We start from the raw sequence: 25,525 nt of genomic DNA on the forward strand, positions 1-25,525 counted from the left end.
TCCGGATGCGCAGGCTCAGCAGCCATGGCTCACGGGCCCAGCCGCTCCGCGGCATGTGGGATCCTCCCGGATCGGGGCACGAACCCGTGTCCCCTGCATCGGCAGGCGGACTCTCAACCACTGCACCACCAGGGAAGCCCCTATTACTTTTTCTTAACCTACCATTATATATGTATGTATATATATATATATTTTTTTTTCTTTTTCTTTTTTTGGCTGCACCTCGTGGCTTGTGGGCTCTTAGTTCCCGCCCTTGGCAGTGAAAGCACAGAGTCCCAACCACTGGACCACCAGGGAATTCCCGACACCATTACTTCTAAGTTTCTACCTCCAAACCAGTTAGTATAGGGCTGAATACAATGGTGAATTCTCAGTAGACATTTGTTAGAAGAATGAAAACTGAGGCTTAAAGACAGGCAGGCATCTGCCTAGAGTTATCCAAATATGAATTCAGTAGTGGAATACAGAAGGACTATTTGCATAAGAGGGCTTTGCCACCACTTCCGGCCTCCTCCTCCCCCACACTGTGCATCTCCCTGAGCCCTGGAAGTAACTGTGTTACCTATATCATATTCCTTTTTTCCCTCCTGGGAAATCCTCTTTCTGTGCTCTGAATAATATTAAAAATAACTCTTCTAGCCCTTCTTCCTCCTTCCAGCTGCCCAGAGAACCTGGCTGGCAAACTTCCTTGTTCACCTCCACTCAGGAGCCAGAATCAGGCACGTGACCCCAGCTCAACCCCTGACTCCAATTCCGCAGGTTACCAAAAGCTATTTTGGGCATTGGAGGCCATGTAGTCCCCTTTTCCCCATCCTCTGGACCATATACTAGCTTAGCCCTTCCTGGAACGTCCATCATACCCACTAGCCAAGTCAGCATATCCCAACACCCATATCCATCAGATCCCCAGCTACCTTCAGTTTCTACTTCTTCAGCCTCATCTTCATCATCATCATCAAATATTGTGTCTGTTCCCATGTGCTGCTCTGCTTGAGCATCCTTTTTTTTCCCCATAGAAAACAAAACCAATAGGGGGCTTCCCTGGTGTTGCAGTGGTTAAGAATCTGCCTGTCAATGCAGGGGACACGGACAGGTTCGAGCCCTGGTACTGGAAGATCCTACATGCCGCGGAGCAACTAAGCCCGTGGGCCACAACTACTGAGCCTGCACTCTAGAGCCTGCGAGCCACAACTACTGAAGCCTACGCACCTAGAGCCCGTGCTCCGCAACAAGAGAAGCCACCAAGATGAGAAGCCTGCGCACCGCAACGAAGAGTAGACCCCGCTCTCCACAACTGGAGAAAAGCCCACACTCAGCAATGAAGACCCAATGCAGCCAAAAATAAATAAATAAATTTATAAAAAACACAAAAATCAAAAAACCAATATACAGTCCTGTGTTGGAGGACTCTGGCTAACAAGGAGTTTAAAATCCCTTCTGGAACATTGGACTCCTGTATGTCAAAGATGTAAGGTGAAATGAACAACAAAGATGAGCAATTTAAACCTGATTGTGACTACAACACAGAGAATATAGCCAGTATTTTATAATAACTATAAATGAAGTATAACCTTTAAAAATGTGAATCACTGTTGTACATCTGTAACATATAATGTTGTACATCAACTATATCTCAATTAAAAAAAAGTTAAAAAACAAAACCCAAAAAGAGCAACCTGACTGTGATAGTGTAAACTAAGTATGGAAGTGATAAGGAGACCTAACAAAAGGGAAAGAACTGTTAACCAGGGAAGACTTCCTGGAAGAGGTAAGTTTTCAGTAAAACTGTGAATTTTATTTTCAAAATGGTAAAAATTCAAAAAATTTACAGGTTTATAGTGATAGGTAATTTTTCCTCTCATTCCTTATTCCCAGTTCCCCAGTTTCTCTCTCCAGGAAAAACCACTGACACTTGTCTTGTGTATCTTTCCAGGGATCAAGATCCTGAAGGTAATGAGGGGCATAGATTGTTGAGAGCAAAGAAGGGGGCTTTTATACCTCTGCCTTGACAGGGGGCCATCCTGCTATGCTCTTTCCTAAATGTGTTCCTTTCTTAGAACGCATATATTGAGTTGCTGAGCTCTGAACAGGACCCTGAATCACCCTGTATAAACTGTACCAATTTTTCAATATCCACTTTTCTTCTCTCTTTTTCCCTTTTTGGGATGGGATGAACTCCATCCAGATCTTACCTGACTGGCCGCTCTCTGGCCTCTCCAATGGAGGAGGGGAAGCACCCCGACCATTTTCGGGGGAGAAACCCTATTGAGCCTTTTGAAGTGTAGCCACCTTAACCTGGCAGTGCAGTAATTAGGGAATCGAAAAGCCCGCTTCTGTTGGCCTTGGAGCCCTCCTTCAACTGCCAGCTAGCCTGTCCCCTCTGTGGGGTTTTTCTGCAGCTAAGAGTCCTTGTTTTTTTGTGTTTTTTTCTCCGCAGCTTGGCACTTTTGCTCTTTCCTTTCTACCCAACTCTTGTCACTGCCAGTGGAGATACGCGCCTTCCCTCCCCTGGGGCTATTGCCATATATAACCCCCAGATCTCCACGCCCTGCTTCCCCAAGTCTTTGGGGATTCTGAGGTGTGTAATCGTGGACGGGAGGCGTTAGCTCGGAGGAGGCATTTTGGGCTGGGTGAGATCGGGCCAGCCATTTGGTCCTCAGGTTGCAAGGCACCGCAGCAGGGCCGCGGCCTGAGTTGCCGCTAGGGTTTTGTGGAGAATCCCCCGGGTCGCCAGACTGGAGCGGAGAGCACGGCGCCGCTGGCCTGGGGAGCCGGGTAACCAGCGGCCGAGGTTGGGGTCACCCGAGCCTATGGGACCGCCAGGGCGGGGCGGAGGGCGCCGCGGCCTGGGGCAGCCTGCGCGGCAAGCGCCCTGCGGCCGGGCCCAGAAGGGCCGCCAGGGAGCGCTGCGGGCTCCCGCTCCCGCCCCCTGGTAGGCGGGGCTGCGCTCTCCCCGCAGCCGCCGCCGCAGCCGCCGCCTGGGCCGCCCCGTGTCCCCGGTGGAGCCGCTGCCGCCGCCGCCGGGAGCTCGATGCGGACGGAGCCCGGGCCGGGCCATGGGGATCCTCAGCATCACGGACCAGGTCAGCCCTCCTGCCCTTGCTCGCTTCCTCCTTCCAGGGCCCGACGCCGCCGCCACGCGAGCCCAGGGATGTGCGGCCTAGGCTGGGCCCGAGCCCGGGGCTCCCGCCCCGCCCCACGCCGGGCTCCCCTCAACCAAGCCGGTGTCCTTGGGGGCCTGGTGACCGGCGGGGACACCGCGGAAGCCTCCTGCGGCCAGGACCCCAGAGCAGAGTCCCTCCAGCGTCGCCCCCCGCCCAAACCCGGTGTCCCCCACCCCACTCCCCGGTTCCGCTCCGGCCCGCTCCCTGAAAACCGGTTCTCCCTGCAGCCGCCCCTGGTCCAGGCCATCTTTAGCCGAGATGTGGAGGAAGTGCGTTCCCTCCTCTCGCAGAAGGAGAACATCAATGTGCTGGTGAGTTGAGATCAGGGAGGATGGCGAGCCGGTAATCTGGGCCCTGGTGTGCAGGACCCCTCCCCACCAATGGGGCGGCTCCGTGTTTCCTCGGCTCGGGTGAGGCCGCAGCTCTTTCCACCCTGGGATGGGCAACTGCTCTACATTTGGGGATGGAGAGCAGGTCAGGCTTAGAGCAGAGACCAGTAGGGCTGAGGATGCCCAGAAACGGTGTTCTCTTCTGAACCATCCGTGTCTGCAGCGCCTCCACCCCTCCTGGCAGAAGGAGACTGCTTCGCGGGCCGTGGCGCCCACCCCCTGACTCCACCCTCCCTCGGTGCTTGCTTTGACCTAGGACTGGGGTTTAGGAGGCTGCAGAACCTGTGGGAAGAGGTTGTGGGGAAAGGCCTGGAGCACGAAGACTTGGGCTTGGGTCCTGGATCGTTCACCCCTACAGCTGCTCCTCTTCTCTGCCTTCCTAGGACCAAGAGAGGCGAACCCCACTTCATGCTGCTGCCTACGTAGGCGATGTCCCCATCCTCCAGTTGCTACTGATGTCAGGTGAAAGTAGGGAGCTAGAAGGTGTGGCAGCTAGGGAGGGGACCTGAGGGAGGAGCCTTTTTGTCGTATCCAAGGATTGTCCTCTGGTGCTTGGTCCAGGCAAGCTTCCGTCTCCATCCAGATTCTCTGGCCTGATTACTGGCTTTCTTCCCCACCTGCTCTCCACCTCCCACCAAAAGAGCATATTATATCCCCACAGGTGCTAACGTCAATGCTAAGGACACACTGTGGCTGACCCCTCTTCATCGTGCTGCTGCCTCCCGAAATGAGGTACTGGCCTCCCACCTCTTTTCTCCCTTCCAAAGAGGATGACTTGGTTAAAGGTTGGAAGATAAGGGTTGGAGAGCCTTAGTCCTCTGCCCTACAAGTTGGTCTATCCCCAGGTCCAGAGGAGACCAGACCTTGGCCCCTCCCTCCTACCCCTAGAACTGGCTGGTAAGGGGGGGCTGAGTGTTGCTAGCTGATGTGACGTCAGGGGAGAGCTTAACACTGGGCTGGCAGACTGCAGGGGGCCCTGCTGCCGGGCCTTAGTGACTCATCCCTCCCTGGGGGGCCACCATGGAGTCTGATCCCCCTCTGGGCACTGAGATTTCTTTCCTTGTGATGGAGGGATGGGGGTGGTGATTTGTTGCATCCCTGCCCCTCAAGCAGCATGAAAGTTGACACCACGAGGCTCAAACATGCCCCATCAGTTGGGTCCCTCAACCCTGAAGAGTGGGAAGAGATGACCTTCTTCTTGGCTTGGTAGTCACTTCCCTGGCTCCAGCCACCAGGGGGAGGGACTGAGGCCAATGGGAATGGGGTGGGTGGTGAATAGGAGGGGTATTTTAGCCTGGGTTTTGGAGAGGAGCTAGTATCTGTTTGCTTACCTAGGTAATGGAAATGATTCTGATGCATATGGAAGGGCTGAAGGGGGGTATCTGGGGATTAATGTAGCGGGAACATTTATCTTTCCTAAAAGTGGTAGGGGATTGGGATCCTCTACATGTGTGGATTTGCTTGGTAGTGGCTGTATATATGGGTGAAGATTTTCAGGGTTTGGGTTATGAACAATATCAGGTGGCTTGAGGAGGAGATCCACGTTTTCCTCAGCAAGGGAGGGAAGATTTTAAGCTCTGAGAAGTTCCAGAAGATGGAAAGTAGGTATTGAAAGGCTAGGTATGTTGGAAAAACTGAGGAGAGACTCTCTGCCGGGGGAGTGGGGAGATGGGGTCACATGTGCTGTGCTGACCTGTTCGCCCCTCCATTTCCTGTTGGTTCACCTCCTGCTCCCCCTCTATCTTCTCTCCTATCGCCTGCCCCTCAACAGAAGGTGCTGGGATTGCTGCTGGCACATTCAGCAGATGTGAACGCCCGGGACAAGCTGTGGCAGACACCATTGCATGTGGCCGCTGCCAACCGGGCCACCAAGTGTGCTGAGGCTCTGGCACCATTATTGAGCAGCCTCAACGTGGCTGACAGGAGTGGGCGCAGTGCCCTGCACCACGCAGTGCATAGTGGGCATCTGGAGGTGAGGACCGCTCCCGTCCACACCCAGCCTCGTGCCTTCTTCCTTCCCTTCCGGCTCACCTTCCCCTGCCTCCGGGCCATTAGGCCTGGGGAGCAGCAGCCCAGATGATTATATAAACACTTGGGCTCAAGCACCAAATGAATGGTTGGGTTGGATGGAAATTCTTGACTTGGACCTCAGGAGGGTGGTAAAGCCTCTGAAGTTGCATGGAGAATGTTTGCATATGTGGTTTTTTCTGAAGTGAGAGTCCGTGTCTTTCAGCACATTTAGAAGACTTCAAAAGAGTTTAAAAACCACCGAATTACCTGAAGAGACTCCCTTAAGTTTACCTCAGACTTCCAAATCTACCTGGGATCTCCTTAGTGCCTGCTTTCTCTGTTCCCTCTAGTTCTCCAGATTGTTCTGCCCAAAAACAGAGACATTAGGCTGCCTCAGCCTTTTCAGGTGCTAAGGGCTCTGCCCCTAATTAGGTATGTTGAAGGCATGAACCTGGCTCTAAACAGGTGTCTTTCATGTCCTGAAACAGACGGTGAACCTGCTCCTCAGTAAGGGAGCCAGCCTGAATGTCTGTGACAAAAAGGAGCGGCAGCCTCTGCACTGGGCGGCTTTTCTAGGTGAGAAGAGAATCACGGGGAGAGCAGGATTTGGGATTCCTAGGGCAGGGACGGAGTGCTCAGGGCCCTAGAGTTCACCTTCCACCTCCTTGAGAGCGTACTGTCTTTTCCCAGGGCATTTGGAGGTCCTGAAACTGCTGGTGGCACGGGGAGCAGACCTTGGCTGCAAGGACCGCAAGGGCTATGGGCTGCTCCATACAGCTGCTGCCAGTGGCCAGATTGAAGTGGTGAAGTACTTGCTACGGATGGGGGCTGAGGTCAGGGTGCTGAGCACGGGGTGGGGCTGGGGGTAAGGGCAGGGAGCTGGAGGTCGGAGTCTGTTAGGGAGATAGGAAGGCGCTGGGATTGCTGGTGTGGTTTGGGGAGGTCGGGAAGATGTGGTGAGAGGATCTGAGCAATGCTTGTCTTAAGCAGTAGTGCCCCCAGTCTTAGGGTCTGGAACCTGAGGGGTCTGAGGCAGTCGTTGGATTTCTGGGATTCTCTAGGCTATCTGTGCTGGCTTCCACTTTGTTTAAACTGATATCTCCCTTATCCCCTTACCCTAACCCCTGGAAATCCAGATTGATGAGCCCAACGCTTTTGGAAACACAGCTTTGCACATCGCCTGCTACCTGGGCCAGGATGCTGTGGCTATCGAGCTGGTGAACGCAGGAGCCAATGTCAACCAGCCAAATGACAAGGGCTTTACACCACTGCATGTGGCTGCGGTCTCCACCAATGGCGCGCTCTGCTTGGAGCTGTTGGTCAATAACGGGGCTGATGTCAACTACCAGGTGCCTGAAGGGATGAGTCTGAGACCAGTGGGGAGAGGGGCCTGGCTCTGGGGGTGCTGACCATATCTTTTGTTCTGGATAACTCTATGGGGAATGGTCCGCTTGCGTCCTGGGTTGATCAGTCCTTCCCAGGGGCCCAGGAAAATGTGGGCTGAGAAGATGTCCATATGATCACCCTGTCCTCAGAGACGTGTCCTTTGGAAGGGGGAACAGGGCACTCTCCATGCTTTGCACTAGGAAAAAAAAAATGCCATGTTTCCACAGAGCAAAGAAGGGAAAAGTCCTCTGCACATGGCAGCCATCCATGGCCGTTTCACCCGCTCCCAGATCCTCATCCAGAATGGTATGGACCTGGAAGACTTTGTGATCTCTTTTCCCCCCTCAGAGAACTCATCCCTAGAAACACCTTTTCTTCCTCATTCCACCCCCCACCCCATCTTCCAGTCAGGATGGGCACCTGAAGCTCTGAGCAAGACACCTGTGGAAATGGCCCTGCTCTGCCTGCCCAGCCCCCTCAGGCTGACAAACGAGATAACACGTGTAGAAGGCTTAGCCTGGCCCCTGGCACGTAACAAGCACTCAGACAGTAGCTAACTAGTGTGAGTGGTCTGAAGCCAAAGGTCTGAGTGTGTGGGTGTGCGTCCCCCCTTTCAGGCAGTGAGATTGATTGTGCCGACAAATTTGGGAACACGCCACTGCACGTGGCCGCTCGCTATGGACACGAGCTGCTCATCAGCACCCTCATGACCAACGGCGCGGATACCGCCCGGTGAGTCCGGACCACTGACCCCACTTCCAGGCTGCCTCAGATCTAGGCTGGTGGTAGGCCACAGAAAAGAGGTCTGCATCTGGTCCCTCCTTGACCCAAGGACTGAGTCCCTCCCCTTCTCCCCAGGCGTGGCATCCACGACATGTTCCCCTTGCACTTAGCTGTTCTCTTTGGATTCTCTGACTGTTGTCGTAAGCTTCTTTCCTCAGGTATGAGCTAACTGGTTCGGGGGTTGGGCAGGTGGGCAGGAGAGCAGAGGCCCTTCCCGGCTCTGCTCAGAGCCCTCAGATGGGATCTGTGGCTGTTCTGCCCCTTCAGGTCAGCTGTACAGCATTGTATCCTCACTCAGCAATGAGCACGTTCTTTCAGCCGGGTTTGACATCAATACACCTGACAACCTTGGCCGTACCTGTCTTCATGCTGCTGCTTCTGGAGGGTGAGTTTTCTTCCCTCTGTCTCAGGCCTTGAGAAGGAGGCTGGGCAGGGGTCTGGGCCCCTTCTTCTTTCCTGCCCAGAGCTCCCCCCCTCACAGTGAGAGCAGTGGCAGCAGAAAGGGCTGTCCAGTTCCATCCTCCTTCAGCCCCTCCCTGGGGAGAATCCTGTGGCTTCTCCTTGAGCCCTCTTTCTCCCCTTAACCTGCATCCTCCTTCCTTTTAGGAATGTTGAATGTCTTAATTTGCTGTTGAGCAGTGGAGCTGACTTGAGGAGGAGAGACAAATTTGGAAGGTGTGTTAATGTGCAGGAGTATATATACATAAGGAACATCCGATCAGAGAGACAAGTGATGGAGGGCAGGGTGGGGAGTTGGAGACTAAGTGAGGAGAATATTACGAAGCAGCTTTGGGCTGCACATCTGGTTGCATTTGGATCTGCCCCCGATTCTTTTACCCACCCTCCTTCACTTCTCCCCAGGACCCCACTGCACTATGCAGCCGCCAATGGCAGCTACCAGTGCGCCGTCACACTGGTGACCGCCGGGGCAGGCGTCAATGAGGCTGACTGTAAAGGTTGCTCTCCGCTCCATTACGCTGCCGCCTCCGACACCTACAGGAGGTGAGGCGCCCGCTTTGCTCTTCTCAGCCCCACTCTCCTCCCTGAGCGCCCCCCAGACTTCTTCACTCTCCTCCCCCAGGGCGGAGCCCCACTCATCTTCCAGCCACGATGCTGAAGAGGACGAGCCACTGAAGGAGTCCCGCAGGAAGGAGGCCTTCTTGTGAGTAGCCGAGGAGACCCCCAGGGTGCGCTTTCCCAGCAGTGTCGACTCTGGCCCTGTTATTCTCCCACCACCACCCTGCTGCTGCTTTGCACCCTGAGTTTAGTCCTGGACCAAGCACTGTGGGTACAGACAGAAGTAGGAGACATAGTTCCTTCCTTCAAGGAATGGATGGTCTTCTTGAGGGAATCAGAAAAGCTAAACACAAATTCATTTGCTTATTCCACGAGCATTACTTGAGTATTTACTTAATAGGTACCAAGTAATGTGCTGGGTGGTAAGGATAGAAGATGAATTACCCCAAATTTCTGTACTGTATACATTCTAGTGTAAGATGTTAATAATAGGGGAAACTGGATGAGGAATTTATGGAAACTGTATTATCCTCACAATTTTTCTGTAAGTCTAAGACTGTTATAAATAAAGGGTTTATTTATTTTTTTAATTTATTATTTATTTTTTTGTGGTACGCGGGCCTCTCACTGCTGTGGCCTCTCCCCTTGCGGAGCACAGGCTCCGGACGCGCAGGCTCAGCGGCCATGGCTCACGGGCCCAGCCGCTCCGCGGCATGTGGGATCTTCCCGGACCGGGGCACGAACCCGTGTCCCCTGCATCGGCAGGCGGGCTCTCAACCACTGCGCCACCAGGGAAGCCCAAGGGTTTATTTATTTTTTTTAAAAGATATTTAAAATCCAAGAGGCTCAACTATGTGATCTTTGGCAAGTAACTTAACCTCTCTGTGCCTCAGTTTCCTCAACCATAGTAGAGATAAGAATGATAGCTATCTCAAAGGATCAGTATGAAGATTAAGTGATTTAATACACGTGAAGCGCTTAGAACAGTGTTTGACACATTGTAAGTGTTAAATGCTGTATCAATATTTCTACTAGTACAACTACTGCTGAGCTATAAGAGTGGTTCCGGGGAATAGAGGGGAGGAGGCACCTAACTGGGAAGTTTGGGGAAGGCCTCCCAGAGAAGAGGATTCTGGGAGCGAGTATGAGATGAGTAGGCCTTTTCAGGCGGGCTGGGAGGAGAAGGCAGGGGTCAGTATGCCTGGAGGTGGGGGGAGAGTGTGTCGATCACAGGTTGGTAACTGATAACTGTGCTCCAGGTTCTCTAGGAGAGCATTCAAAGGATAGAGGAGGGCGTTGAAGCAAGAGTGGTTCAGGGCAGACCTGGAGGTGGTAGGTCTGGGTCTGGGCTTGAATGGGCAGGAGTTAGCCTACCAAGAGTGGGGGATGGGTGTTGGCCAGCTAGGCCTGGAGGGGCTCCCTTGCCCTCTCCTCTGCTCCTCTCAAACTGTGCCCTCCCTGGCTGGGCCTGTCCCCTCCTCACAGTCTACTCCTGTCCCCCAGCTGTTTGGAATTCTTACTGGATAACGGTGCAGACCCCTCCCTGCGGGACAGGCAGGGCTACACAGCCGTGCACTATGCAGCCGCCTATGGCAATAGACAGAACCTCGAACTGGTACGTGTGGGACCTGGCCTGGGGGAGAGGAGCAGGGCAGGGCACAGCACACAGTCTACTTTGGTATCTGTGGATTCTCAAACCAAGGGGTGGTTGAATCAAATGTGGTCTCTAGATCCAGGGGCTTTGGGGGTTGCTGTGGGTGGGGTCAAGGGGTAATATCTTGGGAGTACCAGAACCTCAGCACCTACTATTCTGTCCATTGCAGCTCTTAGAAATGTCCTTTAACTGCCTGGAGGATGTAGAGAGCACCATTCCAGTCAGCCCTTTGCACTTAGCTGTGAGTCCCAGGTCTTTTCCTCTTGCCTTCCTTGTCCCTACCTGCCCCAGGCTGGCACACAGGTATAAGCACGTGTGAATCTGTCCTTGCTTCTGCCTTCTTGTGGGGATGTCGCAAGCAGGCAGTGGTCTGGAGAGGGGCCCAGGGAGCTCACGGGGAGGCCTGTTGCCTGGAGTCTCCCTGTGGGCCCCAAGAGCAGAGTGGGGACAGTGTCCCGAGCTATATCCATTGGTTGCCTGCACCCCTCCAGGCCTACAACGGTCACTGTGAAGCCCTGAAGACACTGGCCGAGACGCTGGTGAATCTGGATGTAAGGGACCACAAGGGCCGGACCGCGCTCTTCCTGGCCACTGAGCGAGGCTCCACTGAGTGTGTGGAGGTGCTAACGGCCCATGGCGCCTCTGCCCTCATCAAGGAGCGCAAGCGCAAGTGGACACCCCTGCACGCTGCTGGTGAGTGCGCCCTTTGGGCTGCTCCCTCCCCTTGTCACGCCAGGCCTCCTCCAAGACTGGTCCCCAGATCCCTCCTGAACCCTGAGGGGACTGGGGTTGGGATGGAGTAGGGCGAGGAAGATGGAAACTGCAAGTTCTGATTCGTAGCCTCCTATCCCCCAAGATTTCTCCCTGCCCCAGGTCTTCCCATAACCTCCACCCTTCACCTGGCCTTCTTGCCTCGACCATGCCCTGACACAGACCCCCTCTTCTCCTAGCTGCCTCTGGCCACACTGATTCCCTGCACTTGCTGATCGACAGTGGGGAAAGAGCTGACATCACAGATGTCATGGATGCCTATGGACAGTGAGTGTCGGCCAGGGGTGGGGTGCAGGGTTCCCATCCCTGCCAGGCCCTCACCCTTTTCTTGCCCCCTCTGTAGAACCCCACTGATGCTGGCCATCATGAATGGCCACGTGGACTGTGTACATCTGCTGCTAGAGAAAGGATCCACAGCTGATGCTGCTGACCTCCGGGGCCGCACTGCCCTCCACCGTGGGGTGAGTGAGCTCCCGGGTAGGGTCACTCACAGAAGGGCCTGGACGCGGGAGCACGACAGTAGGACATTAGATTGTCTAGCACGTGGGCCAGGATCTTGTGCCCGGGCTCTCAGTGGGCCTTACTGTATTTGCTCCAGGATGAGTAGCTGACATCGGCAGCTGATCTCCCTGATTACCTTGCTCTGTAATCACATACAGCCACCTGCTCACCACCCAGACTCTGCCCCAGGGTACCCAGCTGGCCCTGTCCTGTTGGATAATGATGCCACGGCCTGGTCCTTCTCCACCATCGCCTGTCCTAAAGCTGCCTCCTCCTCATCCCACGGGATTCTCTGACTCAGTCTCCCACTACAGAAGGCCAGGATTAACTCTCACCACCCTGATTGTCAGTTGGCATAGAGTCAGGGAAGGAGATGCTCATCCCTAACACTTAGAATCGTTGCTGTAAAGACGAGGATTGGAGCCCTGGAGTTGGTTCCTGCTCCTGGGCCAGCCCCAGTGACTGGCCGTTGGAAAGGGAGTTCCAGCCACACCCCCATGTCCCCCACAGGCAGTGACTGGCTGTGAGGACTGCCTGGCCGCCCTGCTGGACCACGATGCATTCGTGCTGTGCCGAGACTTCAAGGGCCGCACGCCCATTCATCTGGCCTCAGCCTGTGGCCACACTGCAGTACTGCGGACCCTGCTGCAGGCTGCCCTTTCCACAGACCCCCTGGATACCGGGGTGGATTACAGCGGATACTCGCCCATGCACTGGGCCTCCTACACTGGTGTGGCTCTGGGGCCTTTGTAGGCACAGCTGTGTGTGTGGGGTGTAGGGGAGGGCAGACAGGGACTAGTGGGTTGAGGGAGGGACCTGGGTTGCTCTGGATCTGGAAGTAGAATGGAGTGTTGAGAGATGGCACAGGACAGATGGAGGGGACCTCGTTGTCATTTCTCTCCATCACCACTCTTCCTTCCTCATACCCAGGACATGAAGATTGTCTGGAGTTGTTACTTGAACACAGCCCGTTTTCATACCTGGAAGGAAACCCCTTCACTCCTTTGCACTGTGCAGTGTAAGTCCCTTCCTATACCGCAGCCCCACTCAGGGGTCTGTGACCTGGGCTTAGGACAGGCGGTCCATTTCCCCTGCCCCTCTTGCTGACCCTTCCTCTTCCCCCAGAATTAATAACCAGGACAGCACCACAGAGATGCTGCTGGGAGCTCTGGGTGCCAAGATTGTGAACAGCCGAGATGCCAAAGGACGGTGAGTGGTGGGAGGCTTGGGGAGAAACCTCCGTTGCCTCTGGCTTCCTCTTGCTGCTCAGGAGAGAGGGCCTTCCCTGTTTCACTCTGCCCTGACCCCCTCCCCACAGGACCCCTCTTCACGCCGCTGCCTTCGCGGACAACGTCTCTGGGCTCCGGATGCTGCTGCAGCATCAAGCCGAGGTGAACGCCACTGACCACACTGGCCGCACCGCGCTCATGACGGCGGCTGAGAATGGGCAGACCGCTGCTGTGGGTGTGTAGGGGCCGCGTGTGGAAGGGAGGTGCGCCCCTGGGTTTTCGCCAGACGGGTCAGCCCTGCCTGTGGGGTTTAGGAGGCAGGAGGCATGTCTTTGGATGTTTCACCCTCTGCAGATGGGGTGCAAAGGGTATGCAGACAGGAGGGTGCAGAGCCAGGCCGGCACGGCTCTGGAAGGGAGCGTCAGCCCCCTCTGCCTCCTTTCTCTTGTAGAATTTCTGCTGTATCGAGGGAAGGCAGACCTTACTGTGCTGGATGAGAACAAGAACACTGCCCTCCACTTGGCCTGTAGCAAGGTACCACCGGCAGTGCAGGTGGGGCTGTGTAAGGGGCTGGGCCTGGTGACTGGAGAGAGGGCCCGGCGGAAGTCAGGATTGTCCAGACTGTCTCACTGGTGGGATAGCTTTCTGTCCTCTTGCTGCCCCCTCAGCTCCTATTGTCATCCTTCCACTTCACAAGTCTTCGCTCTCTGTCCCTCTCCCTCAGGGCCACGAGAAATGTGCCCTCATGATCCTGGCAGAAACCCAAGACCTTGGCCTTATCAATGCTACCAACAGTGCGCTGCAGATGTGAGTGCCCTGGGGAGGGGGCTCTTGGCTAGGGGGCGGGGGGCAGGAGAGGTGGGTGAGGAAGTTGCGGCCCATGTTCCAGGGGCCCTCTGGAACTCACAGTGTTCGCTCAGCAGCGTTGCGACTCTGGCTGAGGGCGGAAGGGCAGCTTGCCATTGCCCCGACTTCATGCTCCTTCTTCCTTTCTTCCAAGGCCCCTACACATTGCCGCCCGGAATGGTCTAGCTTCTGTGGTGCAGGCCCTGCTGAGTCGTGGGGCCACAGTGCTGGCTGTGGATGAAGAAGGTGGGTGGGGTCTGGAGCTCCCTGCCCCTCCGGGCTTTGGGGTCAGGGACATTCGTTCTTCAGGAGGTGACTTCTTAAGCTTGCTGGTTAATAAACTGGATTTTCTTCCCAAGGGAACTCTTCAGAGCAGGGACCCAACACCGATACGCTAGAGTCTCTGAGGGGAGTCTGACGGAACTAGGTGGAGCCAGCAGGTTCCTCAGGAAGACCTCCTGCACACCTCAGCCTCCCAGCCTCCTGTCCCCCAGGCTGGCTCTGTTCTTTACCCCACGCTGGGACAGTCTGCCTGTCAGCCTCCCTGGGCCCTTATAGCCCTTGAGTTCTGACCATGCTGGGTGCTTGCCTGCCTTGGCTCCCCTCCACAGATAAGAGAGCTCAGGGCCCAGGGGCGGGTGGATGGGGAGCCAGGGGTACAGGACCCTGGCGCTCAGTTCTCCCCTTTGCTCTGCAGGTCACACCCCGGCATTGGCCTGCGCCCCCAACAAAGATGTGGCAGACTGCCTGGCCTTGATCCTTTCCACCATGAAGCCTTTCCCACCCAAGGACGCCGTCAGTCCTTTCAGCTTCAGCCTGCTCAAGAACTGTGGCATCGCAGCAGCCAAGACGGTGGGTGGCTGCGGTGCCCTGCCCCACGGGGCCTCCTGCCCCTACAGCCAGGAGCGGCATGGCGCCATTGGGTTAGATGGCTGCTACTCCGAGTAGCCCCCTCCCGTGTCCCTCCCCCTGCCGGTGGCTTGATATCTTATTCTATTTATTTAGAAAAAGTCTATACATTTAGGGCACTTTAAAGGAGAACACGACTGGGTTGGGGGGCGGAGGGGGGAAAAAGCACTGGGGAGCAGCTGCTCACCCCTTTGCCACACTATCCTGGCCTGGCAGGGGTCTGGGACCAACAGGGAGCACCCCAGGCCCTTGGTACCCCCAGGGCAACCCCTTCTGCCAAGTGTCCCAAAATGATCGCTCGATGCCTGGCTCCCCCTCTCTTTTATCCCCTCTCTCCGGTCTCCCTTTCTGCTGCCAGCTGCCCCCACTCTTCCCGTTGACTCTCCTCTCTGTCCCCTTCCCCATGCTCCTGCCAGGCAGATCCCCACCTCTTCTTCCATACCCATCACTGCCTCCCTGCTTGGCCGGCCCCTCCATCCCCCCCTCCATCCCCGCAGCAGTGAGAAGCCTTAATTTCTGGTACTGTGTGAGCACTCTGGGGGTGTCCCCCTCCCCCTTCAGGGGCAGCTAGCGGACGAGGGGGGAGGGTATTTAGCACTGGGGCCTGGAGCTTTTCCCCCACTTCTGTATCCCATCACCCCCAAAGTGCAAATGCAAAACACTTGAAGCAGCAACTACTGTACCTGGGCCCCAGTCCTGCACGCTCCCTGGCTCCTCATATGCAAATCAAGGGCTGGTCCTGCCCCCACAGCCTGCCCCACCCTGCTTCCCTCCCCCTCCTGGCCTGGCCCCCTGACCACGCACTTTAACCTTGCTTCTTTCTTTTAACTTCTTTCCGGAGGGCTGAGCCTGTGGCCATTCCCTCTCTGGCTCTCCTCTCCCTTAACTTTGAGGCTTGTCATGAATTTTTAAGTAAGCATTTTATCCTTTAGGGGAAGAAACAAATTAATTTCCTGCCCATTTCAAAACCACAGCCCTAGTATGTCTTCTGTGTTTCAGGCATGTGTTTGCATGTGTGTGGAGGGAGGGACTGTGTTCTTCCTCCTGTGCCCCCCAATCCCACAGTTCCTCTGTGCCCCCCGTCTGCTGCCACCTTCTGTTATGTCCAAGAGTACCCACTGCCCCCAGTCACTCCTGATCTGAAGCCAAAGAGGGAGGGGCAGGGCGACTAGGGACCGTGGCTACTCGGGGACCCAGGCTTCCCCTCCGGTGTGAGGATGAAGTTCTGATCTAGGGAGCGACAAGTAGATACTGAGGCTTGGTTCCTGCCTTCCCAGCAGCGGGGAGAGAAGGGATTGAGCTAAGGGCTGCACTGAGAAGATTCCCGGAAGTCGTACCCCAAAAGCCAAACTGGGCTGGAGTGAGGAGGGGGCAGTTTTCTCTCTAAATGTAGCATTGAATTTGGCCCTGGTCCCTTCAGACGCCCTGTCCATCCATCTCCTAGCTAAGCCTCCTGGACAGTTGGACCCGCTCCCTCAGCCCAGTGTTCCCTTCCTCACACTCAATACCTCAGCCAGGGGCCAAGACACAGAACTTGAATAGAGGTCATGCTCCCTCTACCCCCCCACCCCCCAGTGCATCCTCGCCCAGTTTGGCTGCCATCAGTATTGTCCCCTGAGAACTGGACAGGCTTCGTTTACACAGCACAGGGCCTCCCCCTTGGGGGTCCCTCGGTCTCCTTCCCCCACCCGTGCTTGCTTTATTCATGATCTTACCCCCTTTTCAGTTGTGTCCGCTGCACGTCTTGCCACCCTTGCCAAGGGTGGGCTGAGGGGAGAGGGGCATCCCAGGGACTCCTCCCTCCCTAACAGATACCCTTAACCATACCTCATGCTGGTTTCATGAAGCCTGGGGTGTTTGTCCAAGTCCTTATTCTTTTTGTCATGGTCCCTTTTTTATCCCCTCTCTCTCTGTGTCTTGCTCCTCCCAACGCTCAGTTCCTAAACCATTTCAAAGCTTCCAGATGACCATTATTGATGAGAAGGATTGTGCAGCTTTTAGTTTTTATTTTTGTTTTCAAAGCCAAAGGGCCTTGCAACGCCCCTCTCGCCCACCTCCCTTCGCACCCTGCCCTCCCCTGTACGACAATCAATGTGACCTCTCTTAAGGGCTGCAGCCCCCCACCTCCAGTCCTGCTGGTTCTGCAAAGCTTGCCCTTAACTTCAGTTCTCTCTCATAAAATCTTCCTGTTCCACCCCCTCCCTCTCATTTTGGTGCTGGGAATTAGGTGGCGGGGGGCAGGGGGAGCAGAGAGACGTGTCCTCCAGAGAAAACTCCTGGGGTTTCAGTCGTGTTCTCCTTTATCAATGTTCGGTGATGACAGGAAGAATCTGAGTTATTTGTCAGGAGCCCCATCGTTTTGCTAGATGAGATTTCTGGTGGCTGCCCATTCCCTGCTGCGCCTTCAGCACACCGTCAGCAGTGCTGGGGCAGGTTGCGGGGAGTCCTCTGTCCCTCCTCACGTGGCTGTGAGGAGGCCAGCAGGACGAGCAGCCTCCTCTCCTTATGCCAAAGGAAATCCCACACCCCATCCTGGGCTCCCCAGCCCCTAGTGTTTTTTTTGAAGCATTTTGACCATTCTCATGGCCACTGCATATTTATTTTAATGTTAAGTTGTTGTTGTTGTTGTTTTTAAAAAGACCTCTTTGACTTAAACGGGTGTGGAGAAGTAAAGCAGGCAGAATGCCCCCCAATCTTAAGGGGGTAGGGTGGGGAGGAATCATCTCCTTCCCTTCGCCCTCCCTCTCCCCCTCCCCCTCTCCCCACTGCAGCTCTAAAGCACTTGCTTCAAGTAATAAGCACTTTTGAGAAAAGGCCTATTTTAAGTGAGGACCCTGGGAGCAGCCCCAGGTCCCAGCAAAGGAGACAGAGCGAGGGCTACATAGGAGACAGGGAAACAGATGTGTGAATCAGAGGGTGAGATGAAAAAGAGCCAGTTTTTAGTTTCTGATTTTGGGGGAGATGTTTCTGGTTGGCCGGTGGCTTTGGTAGGGTTGTGTACTATCCTTCAGAAAGACAAATGGCACAAACTGTGGGTCCCAGCACGGACCAACAGGCCCGGGTCACTGCCACTGTCCAGCGGAGACTGACGGGCCACCTCCCCACCCCGCGGCCCCCTGAGCCATAGGACTGCTGAGAACCACTGAATGTACAGCCCAGGTTGGGGTAGGGAGCAGCCCCTGGGGGAGGGGGCTTCTCCTTTTGTTTGGTGCTGTGGGGGTGGGAGAGGTGAGACTGAGGGACTGCCACCCACCTAGACATGTGTTCCTTGGGGTGGAGGGGCTGAGGAGGGCCTACCTCCCTCTCCATTCCCAGCCGTGGCCCCTCTTCCTTCCTCATCCCTATCTGTTTTGACTGTAAGTCCAGCTCACCTTTGCCTTCAATATGTAACCAAAGGAAAACTCAATACTGTTTCCTCCTGTCTGCCCACCCGAGCACCTTCCGACTCCCTGGACCTAGAAGGGGAGAGGAGGCGGGGCTGGGCCGGGGGTCGTGGGGCCAGAGCGAACGGTTCTGCAGCTGTGTGCCCCCAAAACCTCCTCTGGGGTCTTGGAGGGCATCCTGGGAGGGGGCGTGGGGGCCAGGCAGGAGGGGCTGGGAGCAGGCGTGCTCGGGACCTTGTGCACATGAGTGTGACTTCGTCCGAGTGACGCCCTGACTGCCCCAGGGGGAGGCCCCTTCCTCCTTCCCTCCGCCATTTCTCACCTCTCCCCACACCAAGCGTTCATCCCCCACCTCCCCTTCCTGCCGCAAAGGAAAATAGCCTTACAGACCCTAGCCCAGAACCCCTCCTCCTGGGGCACTCCAGTATGGGGCCCCAGCCCACCTAGTCTGAACCCCACCTTTTAAGAGGGAGGGATGAGGAGCAAAGCAGCCCCTTCCCCTCTGACCGTGGCGGCTCCAGCCCTCCTCGGCCTTGACCCAGATTGGGCCGAGGTGCGGAATCTTTGAGGACCAAGCCCAGTGGTCTGGGAAGAGGGAGGTAGAGAGGGAAGGGTCTGACTTGGGGACCCCCTCCTCCCGACCCAACCCCTGGAGAAGCGACCAAATCCCAGAGATGGGAGGAAGCTGGGGTGGGGAGGGTCTGCTCCATGAATTACTTGAAGGTACTGACTCCGAGGCTGCTGTTGCCCACTTAGGTGTGAGGGGGACACTTTCACTGCGTTTGGGAGGGCAGAGGGTGGCGCTGACGAGGGTCCACCTTTGGCCCTCGCTCGCTCCTGCTAGGCCCTTTCCCTGGGGAGCCTAGCCTGGCCCTCCTGCCCCCGTCCCTCGCTCTGGGCACCCTCTCCAATTGCACTAAAGTAGCTGTGTGCCAGTCTGACCCCACGCCAGGGTGGGGTCTCTGCTTCCAGTCCTTTCTCCCCACTGCCTCTGCTCCCATCCCGGACAATCTCCTTGCTCCCCTGTATTCCTGGATAGCTCAGCTTTGTGTGTGTGTGTTTGGGGGGTGGGGGTGGGTTCTGGCTGGAGTGGGTTTGGTAGGGGTTTGGGAAGGGCTGGGGGAAAGATGGCGGATGAAAGTCTCCTACCCCCTTCCTCCACTCCAAGCCACAGAAGCCTGGGAGGGAGGGTGCCTACTCTCGCTGCCGTGTGTCTTGCAGATGTGCCAAAACGGGGGTGGGTGGGAGGGGAGGGTGCCTGGCAGAGCAACCCCCAGGGTGGCTCTCTCAAAGCAATACAGTTCCTCCTGCCTGGGGGACGGCAAGACAGGGGAGAGGGTTGGGTTGGGGACCTGGGGGTTCCCTGTGTACAGCTGTGTATATTCAGGGGTGTTCTCTGTCTGGTACCCGCTGTGGGCGTCTACGTGTGTGTGAACCTCCCCTTCCCCGTGCCCTGCATGACCTGTGATGCTGCAGACACCACCATTCCTGTGTGCAAGGGTGCGTTGGGGGCACTGAGGGGCATGTCCCCTGTCCTGTTGCTCCCTCCATCCTGTGACCCATGTACTCGGTTGTAGGAAGTAAAGAGAACTGAGCACAATTCACTGGATTCTAGTTGAATCTTTCTCTAAGCAATGTTCCCCTTCCTGCCCTTCTCCCTGCCCTGGACTCACCTGTGGTGCTAGCGTTGGGGTCGGGGTGTGTTTCATGCTGGTGGGCAGCAATAAAGGGCAGACCTGCCCAGATGCCTGTATCCCCAGGGTGCTGAGGGCAGCAGGAAAAAGTGGGGACCTTGGTGCATTTGCCTCACCCCTCCCCTTCCTCTCTGGGCTAAAGCACAATGCTCTCCCCGCAGATGGATGCATCCTGCACCCTCCAGGCCCCTCCTCCCCATACCTGCTTTGAGCCCTCCTCCTGCCACATCCTGGTTTTCTATGCTGTTTTGGTGCAAGTACAACTGTCGTAGTCATGGCTTTGGGATGGGTTCTGTTTATTAAAATCCTGTTGCTCCTACTGGCCCTGTGTCCCGCCTCCATTCCTGTGGTTGGGGGGAAGGAAGGGCAACCTGGACGCCTTTCCACTGGCCCCCATCAGCCATCAGAGACCAGAGGCCACAGCTGCTCCTCCAGCAGGGCTATGGTGAGCATGAGGCCACCCCCCAGCAGCAGCCCCAGCCCCTGCAGTAGCACATGGAGCGTAGGGAGGGGCCCAGGTGGACGAAGCAGGGCTGGTAGCTGAAAGAAAATAACAACATCAGGATCCTGGCCTTGTCTCTGCTCCTAAAACAGGAGAGGGAGATGTCAGCAGCTCTCCCCCACCCAAGCTCTTCCACACCCCTGTTTCTCATGTAGTCCAGCCACCCTTCTGGGGGGCCAAGGGGGAAGCAGTGGGACTGACACTTCCCTCTCCTCTACACCCACCCCGCTTCCCTTGGTTTCTCCGCACTACCCCACACCTCACCATGTCCACAAGGGCCACGTAGAGGAAGACCCCGGCAGTGACCCCAAACACCCAGGGCGTGAGGGGGACAGGGCCCAAACTGAGCCCCACCCCCAGGGCTGCACCCCCCAGTCCCAGGACTCCGGACACCAGGCTCAGCAACAGCAGCCGCCGGAAGGGCAGCCCTGCCTGGAGCAGCATCGCGAAGTCACCTGTGGGGAGAGAGGACGGGGTAGGAGGGAGTACGCCAGGGCTGCCCCTCACCCACGTCACCGCCAGCCTCCAAGTTCCACCCCTTGGAAGTCTCTCCTTTCTGGAGTCGACCCCACCCCACTCCTGCCATTCCTACCCAGTTCATGGGGCAGCTCGTGGCAGAAGACTGCCACGGTGGTGCTGAGGCCACTGGAGAAGCCATCAGAGAAGGCAGCGCCTGGGTGGGCAGGATGGGAGGTGGTCAGTCTGGAAGGAAGCTCTCCCCGGAGGAGGCTGGGGCCTGCATTCCCTCTGTGGTCCTCCCATTCCCCGCCCGCCCCCCACATGGTAGCTCTCTCCCTGCCCCATCCAGTAACTAGGAGGCCTACCCTCTCCCTCCCTCCCCCGTCCTTCCCCTCCCTCCCTCCCCCGCCTCACACCTATGGCCAGCCCATCAGTGAAGTTGTGCAGACCATCCCCCAGGAGGACCATCCACGTGATATTGGTGCCACCGCTACCCTGACATCCATGACTGTGGCCTTGGCGCCCAGGAGGGGCCAGGACTGCTGGGGGCTGGCTGTCCTGCTCCCTCTGGCCCTGAGCCCCTGGCTCTGTGGGAAGGAGGAAAAGAGCCGTGTTGGTGGCTGCGAGTGAGAGCTGGGAGCCAGGGCCCGCTCTTCATGTCCTCCGCCGGTCACCTGGAACTGCCTGCAGGGGCCGAAGCACCATCCCACTGCCATCCTCTGGGTCCAGGTTTGGAGTTCTGAGATCCTTTCTTTTTCGCTGGCAGCGCCTCTGAAATGGGAGGGTGTCCCTCCTGAGGGAGGAGGCAGCAGAGCTGGGGGCTAAGGAGCGGTCAGGCTGCCAGCAGGGAAGGTGAACACCTGGTCCCACCTCTGCCACTTGGGGATGTTCTCTGGCCTCTGCTCTCTTCCCAGGCTGGCACCTCTCTGTTTCTTGTTGACTTGAACTCAGGAGAGGAGGCCATTTGGCCGGAAGTCCTGGGTCTATGCTGAGGAGCCCCAACCCACTCCCTGTTAGCTGTCAGGTCCTGCACAGTCAGGCAAACGTCAGAGCCAGGAGCGCACTTGGCCCCTCACCTCCTGGCTTGAGTGGCCAGTTCTTGGCTAGGACTCTGGTCTCGGCAGGAAGAAGACAAAAGGGTGTCACTCACTGGCTTGAGCCCTCGTCGCCGCAAAAGCCCTAGCATGTTCTCCAGGACGAAGAGAAGAAAGAGACCACCAAGCACCGACAGTCCTGGTCCCAGGTCCTCCTCTGGCTGCCCGCCAGGTCCAGCATGCTGCCCTCCTTGCGCCTGACAGAGAGGCGGTCAGGGCAGACTCTGGAAGCACCTGCACCCGACAGCATCCCCCTCCTGAGATGGTGGAGAGAGGTGGTGAGCCTTCACTCATACGCTCTACTAGAAGGCAGCTGTGGGCTGAAGCTGGGGTGGGAGAGAGGATGTCCTATGACTGGGAACACACTGGCTCCATGGAGGCTGTCCACCCCTAGGGCAGGGGGACAGGAAAGGGGCTTCACGTACATGTGGCAGCAGGTGTAGCAGGGCGTCCCCACAAAGAGTGCCCACGGCCAGGGCCCCCAGGAAGCCCAGCAGGGGCTGCAACAGATGAGGTCCCAGGAGCCGCAGCAGCAGCAAGGAGAGGGGAGCAGGCAGGCTGAGCAGCAGGACCGCCAGGGCACTATGAACCAGGGCTGGGGAGAATCAGGGGCTGAAGTTAGGCACGGCTGAAAGGGAGGCCTTAAAGGGAATGCTGCAAGGGGAGGCGGGACCCCAACGAACCCCCTTCCTTGGCTTGAGCCCCACTCCCTACAGGATTCAGGTGCCCCACCACTTGCTCTCCCCTACTGACCAGATAGCAGATCCCCTGGGGGTGTTGGAGCTGGGGCCCGGATGCAGACACGGCTGTCAATCTGATAAAGCAAGGCTGGACACAGCAGAGCAAACTGACGAGGGGTCAGAGGAGCAGCAGGGCTCAAGCCAAAATTGACCAGCAGCTGGGAGCCATTCAGACACTAGGGAAGTGGAGTTGGAGGTCACACATTGGGGAATTGCTGAGAACTGTGACTCAGATCTTTAATGTCTGCCCTTCCATTGCATGGGCTCCTGGGTCTCTCCCAGGGTCCCCTTTGCTCACACTGGCAGGTGCATCAGGGACTCGGAACAGTTAGGTATAATCAGTGTGTGTTAATTATTAGTGAATATTCAAACCAATGCAAACATTCAGTTCGGTACAGATTGGGTGCTCGTGAACAGCGCCATCATCTCCCTCCCTCCCAAGCCCCTGATGTCTCATGAATTTGGTGATGGAATTGGTTGGACAACTAGAGTCCTCCATTGCAGAATCTTAGAAGGAAAGAACCTAAAATGCCATGCTGCCGTCCTCTCAGCAGCCCTGTCACTCGTTCAACCAGCCTTGGCTGGAATGCTTCCTGGGATGGGGTGCTCACCTCACCAGGCCTGTTTCAGGTTGGCTTTGGCTGCCCTCTGGTGTACATGGAACAAGTTCACCGACTTTCTGGATGAAGACAGCCATCTGCCGCCTGCAGGCCGCGTTCTCCAGATAACCAGCCCCAGAGGCTACCCTGGGCTGCTTCTCTGAATTCTCTCCTTTGCCAAGTGTGGCCCCTAAACCAAGTCTTGGAGCTTGGGGTATGGGTTTATCTACTCTGAGCCCAGAGGAGACATATTTCACTACTGGAATAACATACCCTAAGATCACACCTGGATTTTTTTTTAAGTAACCATTTAAAATGACTTTTTTTGGTGTGGTACGCGGGCCTCTCACTGTCGTGGCCTCTCCCATTGTGGAGCACAGGCTCCGGACGCGCAGGCCCAGCGGCCATGGCTCATGGGCCCAGCCGCTCCGCGGCATGTGGGATCTTCCCGGAACAGGTCACGAACCCGCATCCCCTGCATCAGCAGGCGGACTCTCAACCACTGTGCCACCAGGGAATCCCCAAATGACTGACTGACTTTTTAAACATTTCAGGCCATCTAAATGCCATGGCTCCTTTTCCCTCGCTACAGATCATCAGACTCACATCCTCATTCAGATGGTCAGCCAGTGAATGGTCCAGCAGCAGAAGCCTGTGAAAGAGGCCCAGGCCCGATGGGGCTGGCCCATGGGGTGGTGCTGGGGCCTCGGTCTCCTCCAGGTCACCCCACGCAGGGGGATGCAGGGGCAGCCCTGCCCAGATGTCCACACTCAGCTCGGGGTCCTGGGGCCTAGAGTGGATGGATAACAAAGTCAGACTTACTCATGTTCTCTCAGAAAGGGGCTGTGAAAGGATGTAACGAATCAGGTTCTGAAAAATCTGTAATTCCAGGAATCTGATTTTAGGAAGCCAGAGCTAGGCAACCGGAGGAGACTGATCCAAGTACTGAGAAGAGCTGGGGTGTGACATTTTGGGGTGGGGAGAGGGGTTAGTACCTGTGCATGGAATTGTCTCCAGCTGGGGGTGTAGCCTGACCAGCTGGAGGCCCGTGGTGTCCCAGGTGGAGGGCCTGAACTCGGCCTAGCCCCAGGCTGTGGAGAAGCCTCGCTAGGCCCCCTGCAGTCAGCGTCCCATTCTCCCCATACAGGCCAAACAGCTGGGCCAGGTAATGGTTCTGCTCCTGCTCAGCAGGGCCCAGGTAGGGGGCTGAGCCCCCTACCCAGCCCAAGGCCACCCCCACACACAGGCCAGCCAGCAGATGACTCACTGGGGGCCCCATTATCGGGGGGACAGGGTTAGAGGCTCTGGTTCCGGCTTCTACTCCTCCAGGAACATTCTGAGGACCGTGCCCTGGAAGAACAAGGAGGAGGGGCTGGGGCTCCTGCCCTGCTGTCCAGCCCAGGGCCCGGGGAGCCTGCACTCCTCACACCGCCCCCTCCTCGAACGCTGCAGCGGCAGCCTCCTTCCTTCCTCCCCCTTGCCTCCTTCTGAGCAGCCTCTTGCTTCCCAGTTCCTAGAACACCTTCCCTGAACCAGAACACTCCCCTCACCTGATCCAGAGCTGACCTGTCCCTGTCCCTCCCCTATCCCCCAGACCCCACCCCTCAACCTCACCCCACCTCTCTATCCCCCCTCAGTCCCCAGGGCCTCACCCCCAACTGGCAGTGTGAGAGCTGTCACCTCAGGTCCCCATGAGGCCTCGCTGTGGACACTTAGAGGTTCCTGGGTTGTGGAGGGGAGCCAGGCTCAGCCTCCAGCTGCCCAGGTAGATCGGAGGCCATGTCAGATAGAGGGCTGGGATGGACAAGCCCCCACTCCTAGCCCACCTGCCTGGGGGCGGGGCCAGGGAGGTGCTAGTGTGGGAAGGCTTACATCAGAGAAGAGTTAATGGTTCACTAGTCTCTGGGGTGGGGGTCAAAGGTCAGTCTTGGCTGGGCCCCTGAGTAGGGAGGGGCCACCCTCTGCCCCTGAAAAAGCCACATGGCCAAGGAGAACCAGGGCCTGGGCTTTTCTTCTAAATAATTTACACCCCAACCCAGGTGGTACCGTCTTAGCCTCTCCCTGCCTACACTCCCACCTCACCTACCTTACATATGGCATCGGGTTTCATTCATCTCCAACCCCCATCCCCACATTCCCTGGGAAGGTTGGACCCAGGTGTCCCTAAGCTGGAGAGGAGGGTAAAGAGGCAGATAAGTGGCAACCCCAGATGCGTGGGGAAGAAATTGTTTTTAGCACTTCCTCATCCCAGAAGAGTAAGAGCCAGACCTCTGGGAATCTATGACCACGAGAGGGGACGCTCTGGTGGGAAGAGGAAAGGAGTATCTGGGCCTCCTCAGATGTCTGACCTGGCTTAAGGTTGGGGAGCACAGTCTGACTGGGGTGACCGGCCCAG

At 56.7% G+C, this 25,525-nt stretch overlaps 2 protein-coding genes across 3 annotated transcripts; one reads left to right on the forward strand and one right to left on the reverse strand.

The window, feature by feature from the left end:
- The first annotated feature begins 1,084 nt into the window (after positions 1-1,084).
- ANKRD52 (ankyrin repeat domain 52) lies at positions 1,085-20,055 on the forward strand. Of its 2 annotated transcripts, XM_060165870.1 has the most exons (31): positions 1,089-1,768; positions 1,876-1,950; positions 2,438-3,083; positions 3,392-3,475; positions 3,937-4,015; positions 4,215-4,285; positions 5,325-5,525; positions 6,052-6,139; positions 6,254-6,396; positions 6,700-6,912; positions 7,177-7,255; positions 7,567-7,681; positions 7,808-7,890; positions 8,000-8,117; positions 8,339-8,407; positions 8,594-8,734; positions 8,814-8,894; positions 10,253-10,364; positions 10,573-10,644; positions 10,895-11,096; positions 11,354-11,441; positions 11,518-11,635; positions 12,186-12,405; positions 12,606-12,693; positions 12,801-12,884; positions 12,994-13,139; positions 13,356-13,456; positions 13,629-13,711; positions 13,905-13,996; positions 14,448-14,602; positions 19,898-20,055. In XM_060165870.1, the coding sequence occupies exons 3-31, from the start codon at positions 3,057-3,059 to the stop codon at positions 20,006-20,008; spliced, it is 3,264 nt and encodes a 1,087-aa protein (XP_060021853.1). In that variant the 5' UTR covers positions 1,089-1,768; positions 1,876-1,950; positions 2,438-3,056; the 3' UTR covers positions 20,009-20,055. The 2 variants fall into 2 exon arrangements, 1 of the variants encoding a protein (XP_060021853.1); XR_009543445.1 differs by lacking the exons at positions 14,448-14,602; positions 19,898-20,055 and having other exon boundaries at positions 1,085-1,768; positions 12,994-13,066; positions 13,356-13,438.
- Positions 20,008-25,512, reverse strand: SLC39A5 (solute carrier family 39 member 5). Its single transcript, XM_060165872.1, has 11 exons — positions 24,783-25,512; positions 24,126-24,480; positions 23,737-23,920; positions 22,545-22,707; positions 22,217-22,386; positions 21,848-21,988; positions 21,372-21,468; positions 21,114-21,284; positions 20,831-20,911; positions 20,503-20,693; positions 20,008-20,276 (listed from the first exon to the last, which is right to left on the reverse strand). The coding sequence occupies exons 2-11, from the start codon at positions 24,407-24,409 to the stop codon at positions 20,133-20,135; spliced, it is 1,626 nt and encodes a 541-aa protein (XP_060021855.1). The 5' UTR covers positions 24,410-24,480; positions 24,783-25,512; the 3' UTR covers positions 20,008-20,132.
- Between the last annotated feature and the right edge of the window lie 13 nt (positions 25,513-25,525).

Source organism: Lagenorhynchus albirostris, chromosome 11 (assembly GCF_949774975.1).
Source record: "Lagenorhynchus albirostris chromosome 11, mLagAlb1.1, whole genome shotgun sequence".
Classification (NCBI taxonomy): Eukaryota; Metazoa; Chordata; class Mammalia; order Artiodactyla; family Delphinidae; genus Lagenorhynchus; species Lagenorhynchus albirostris.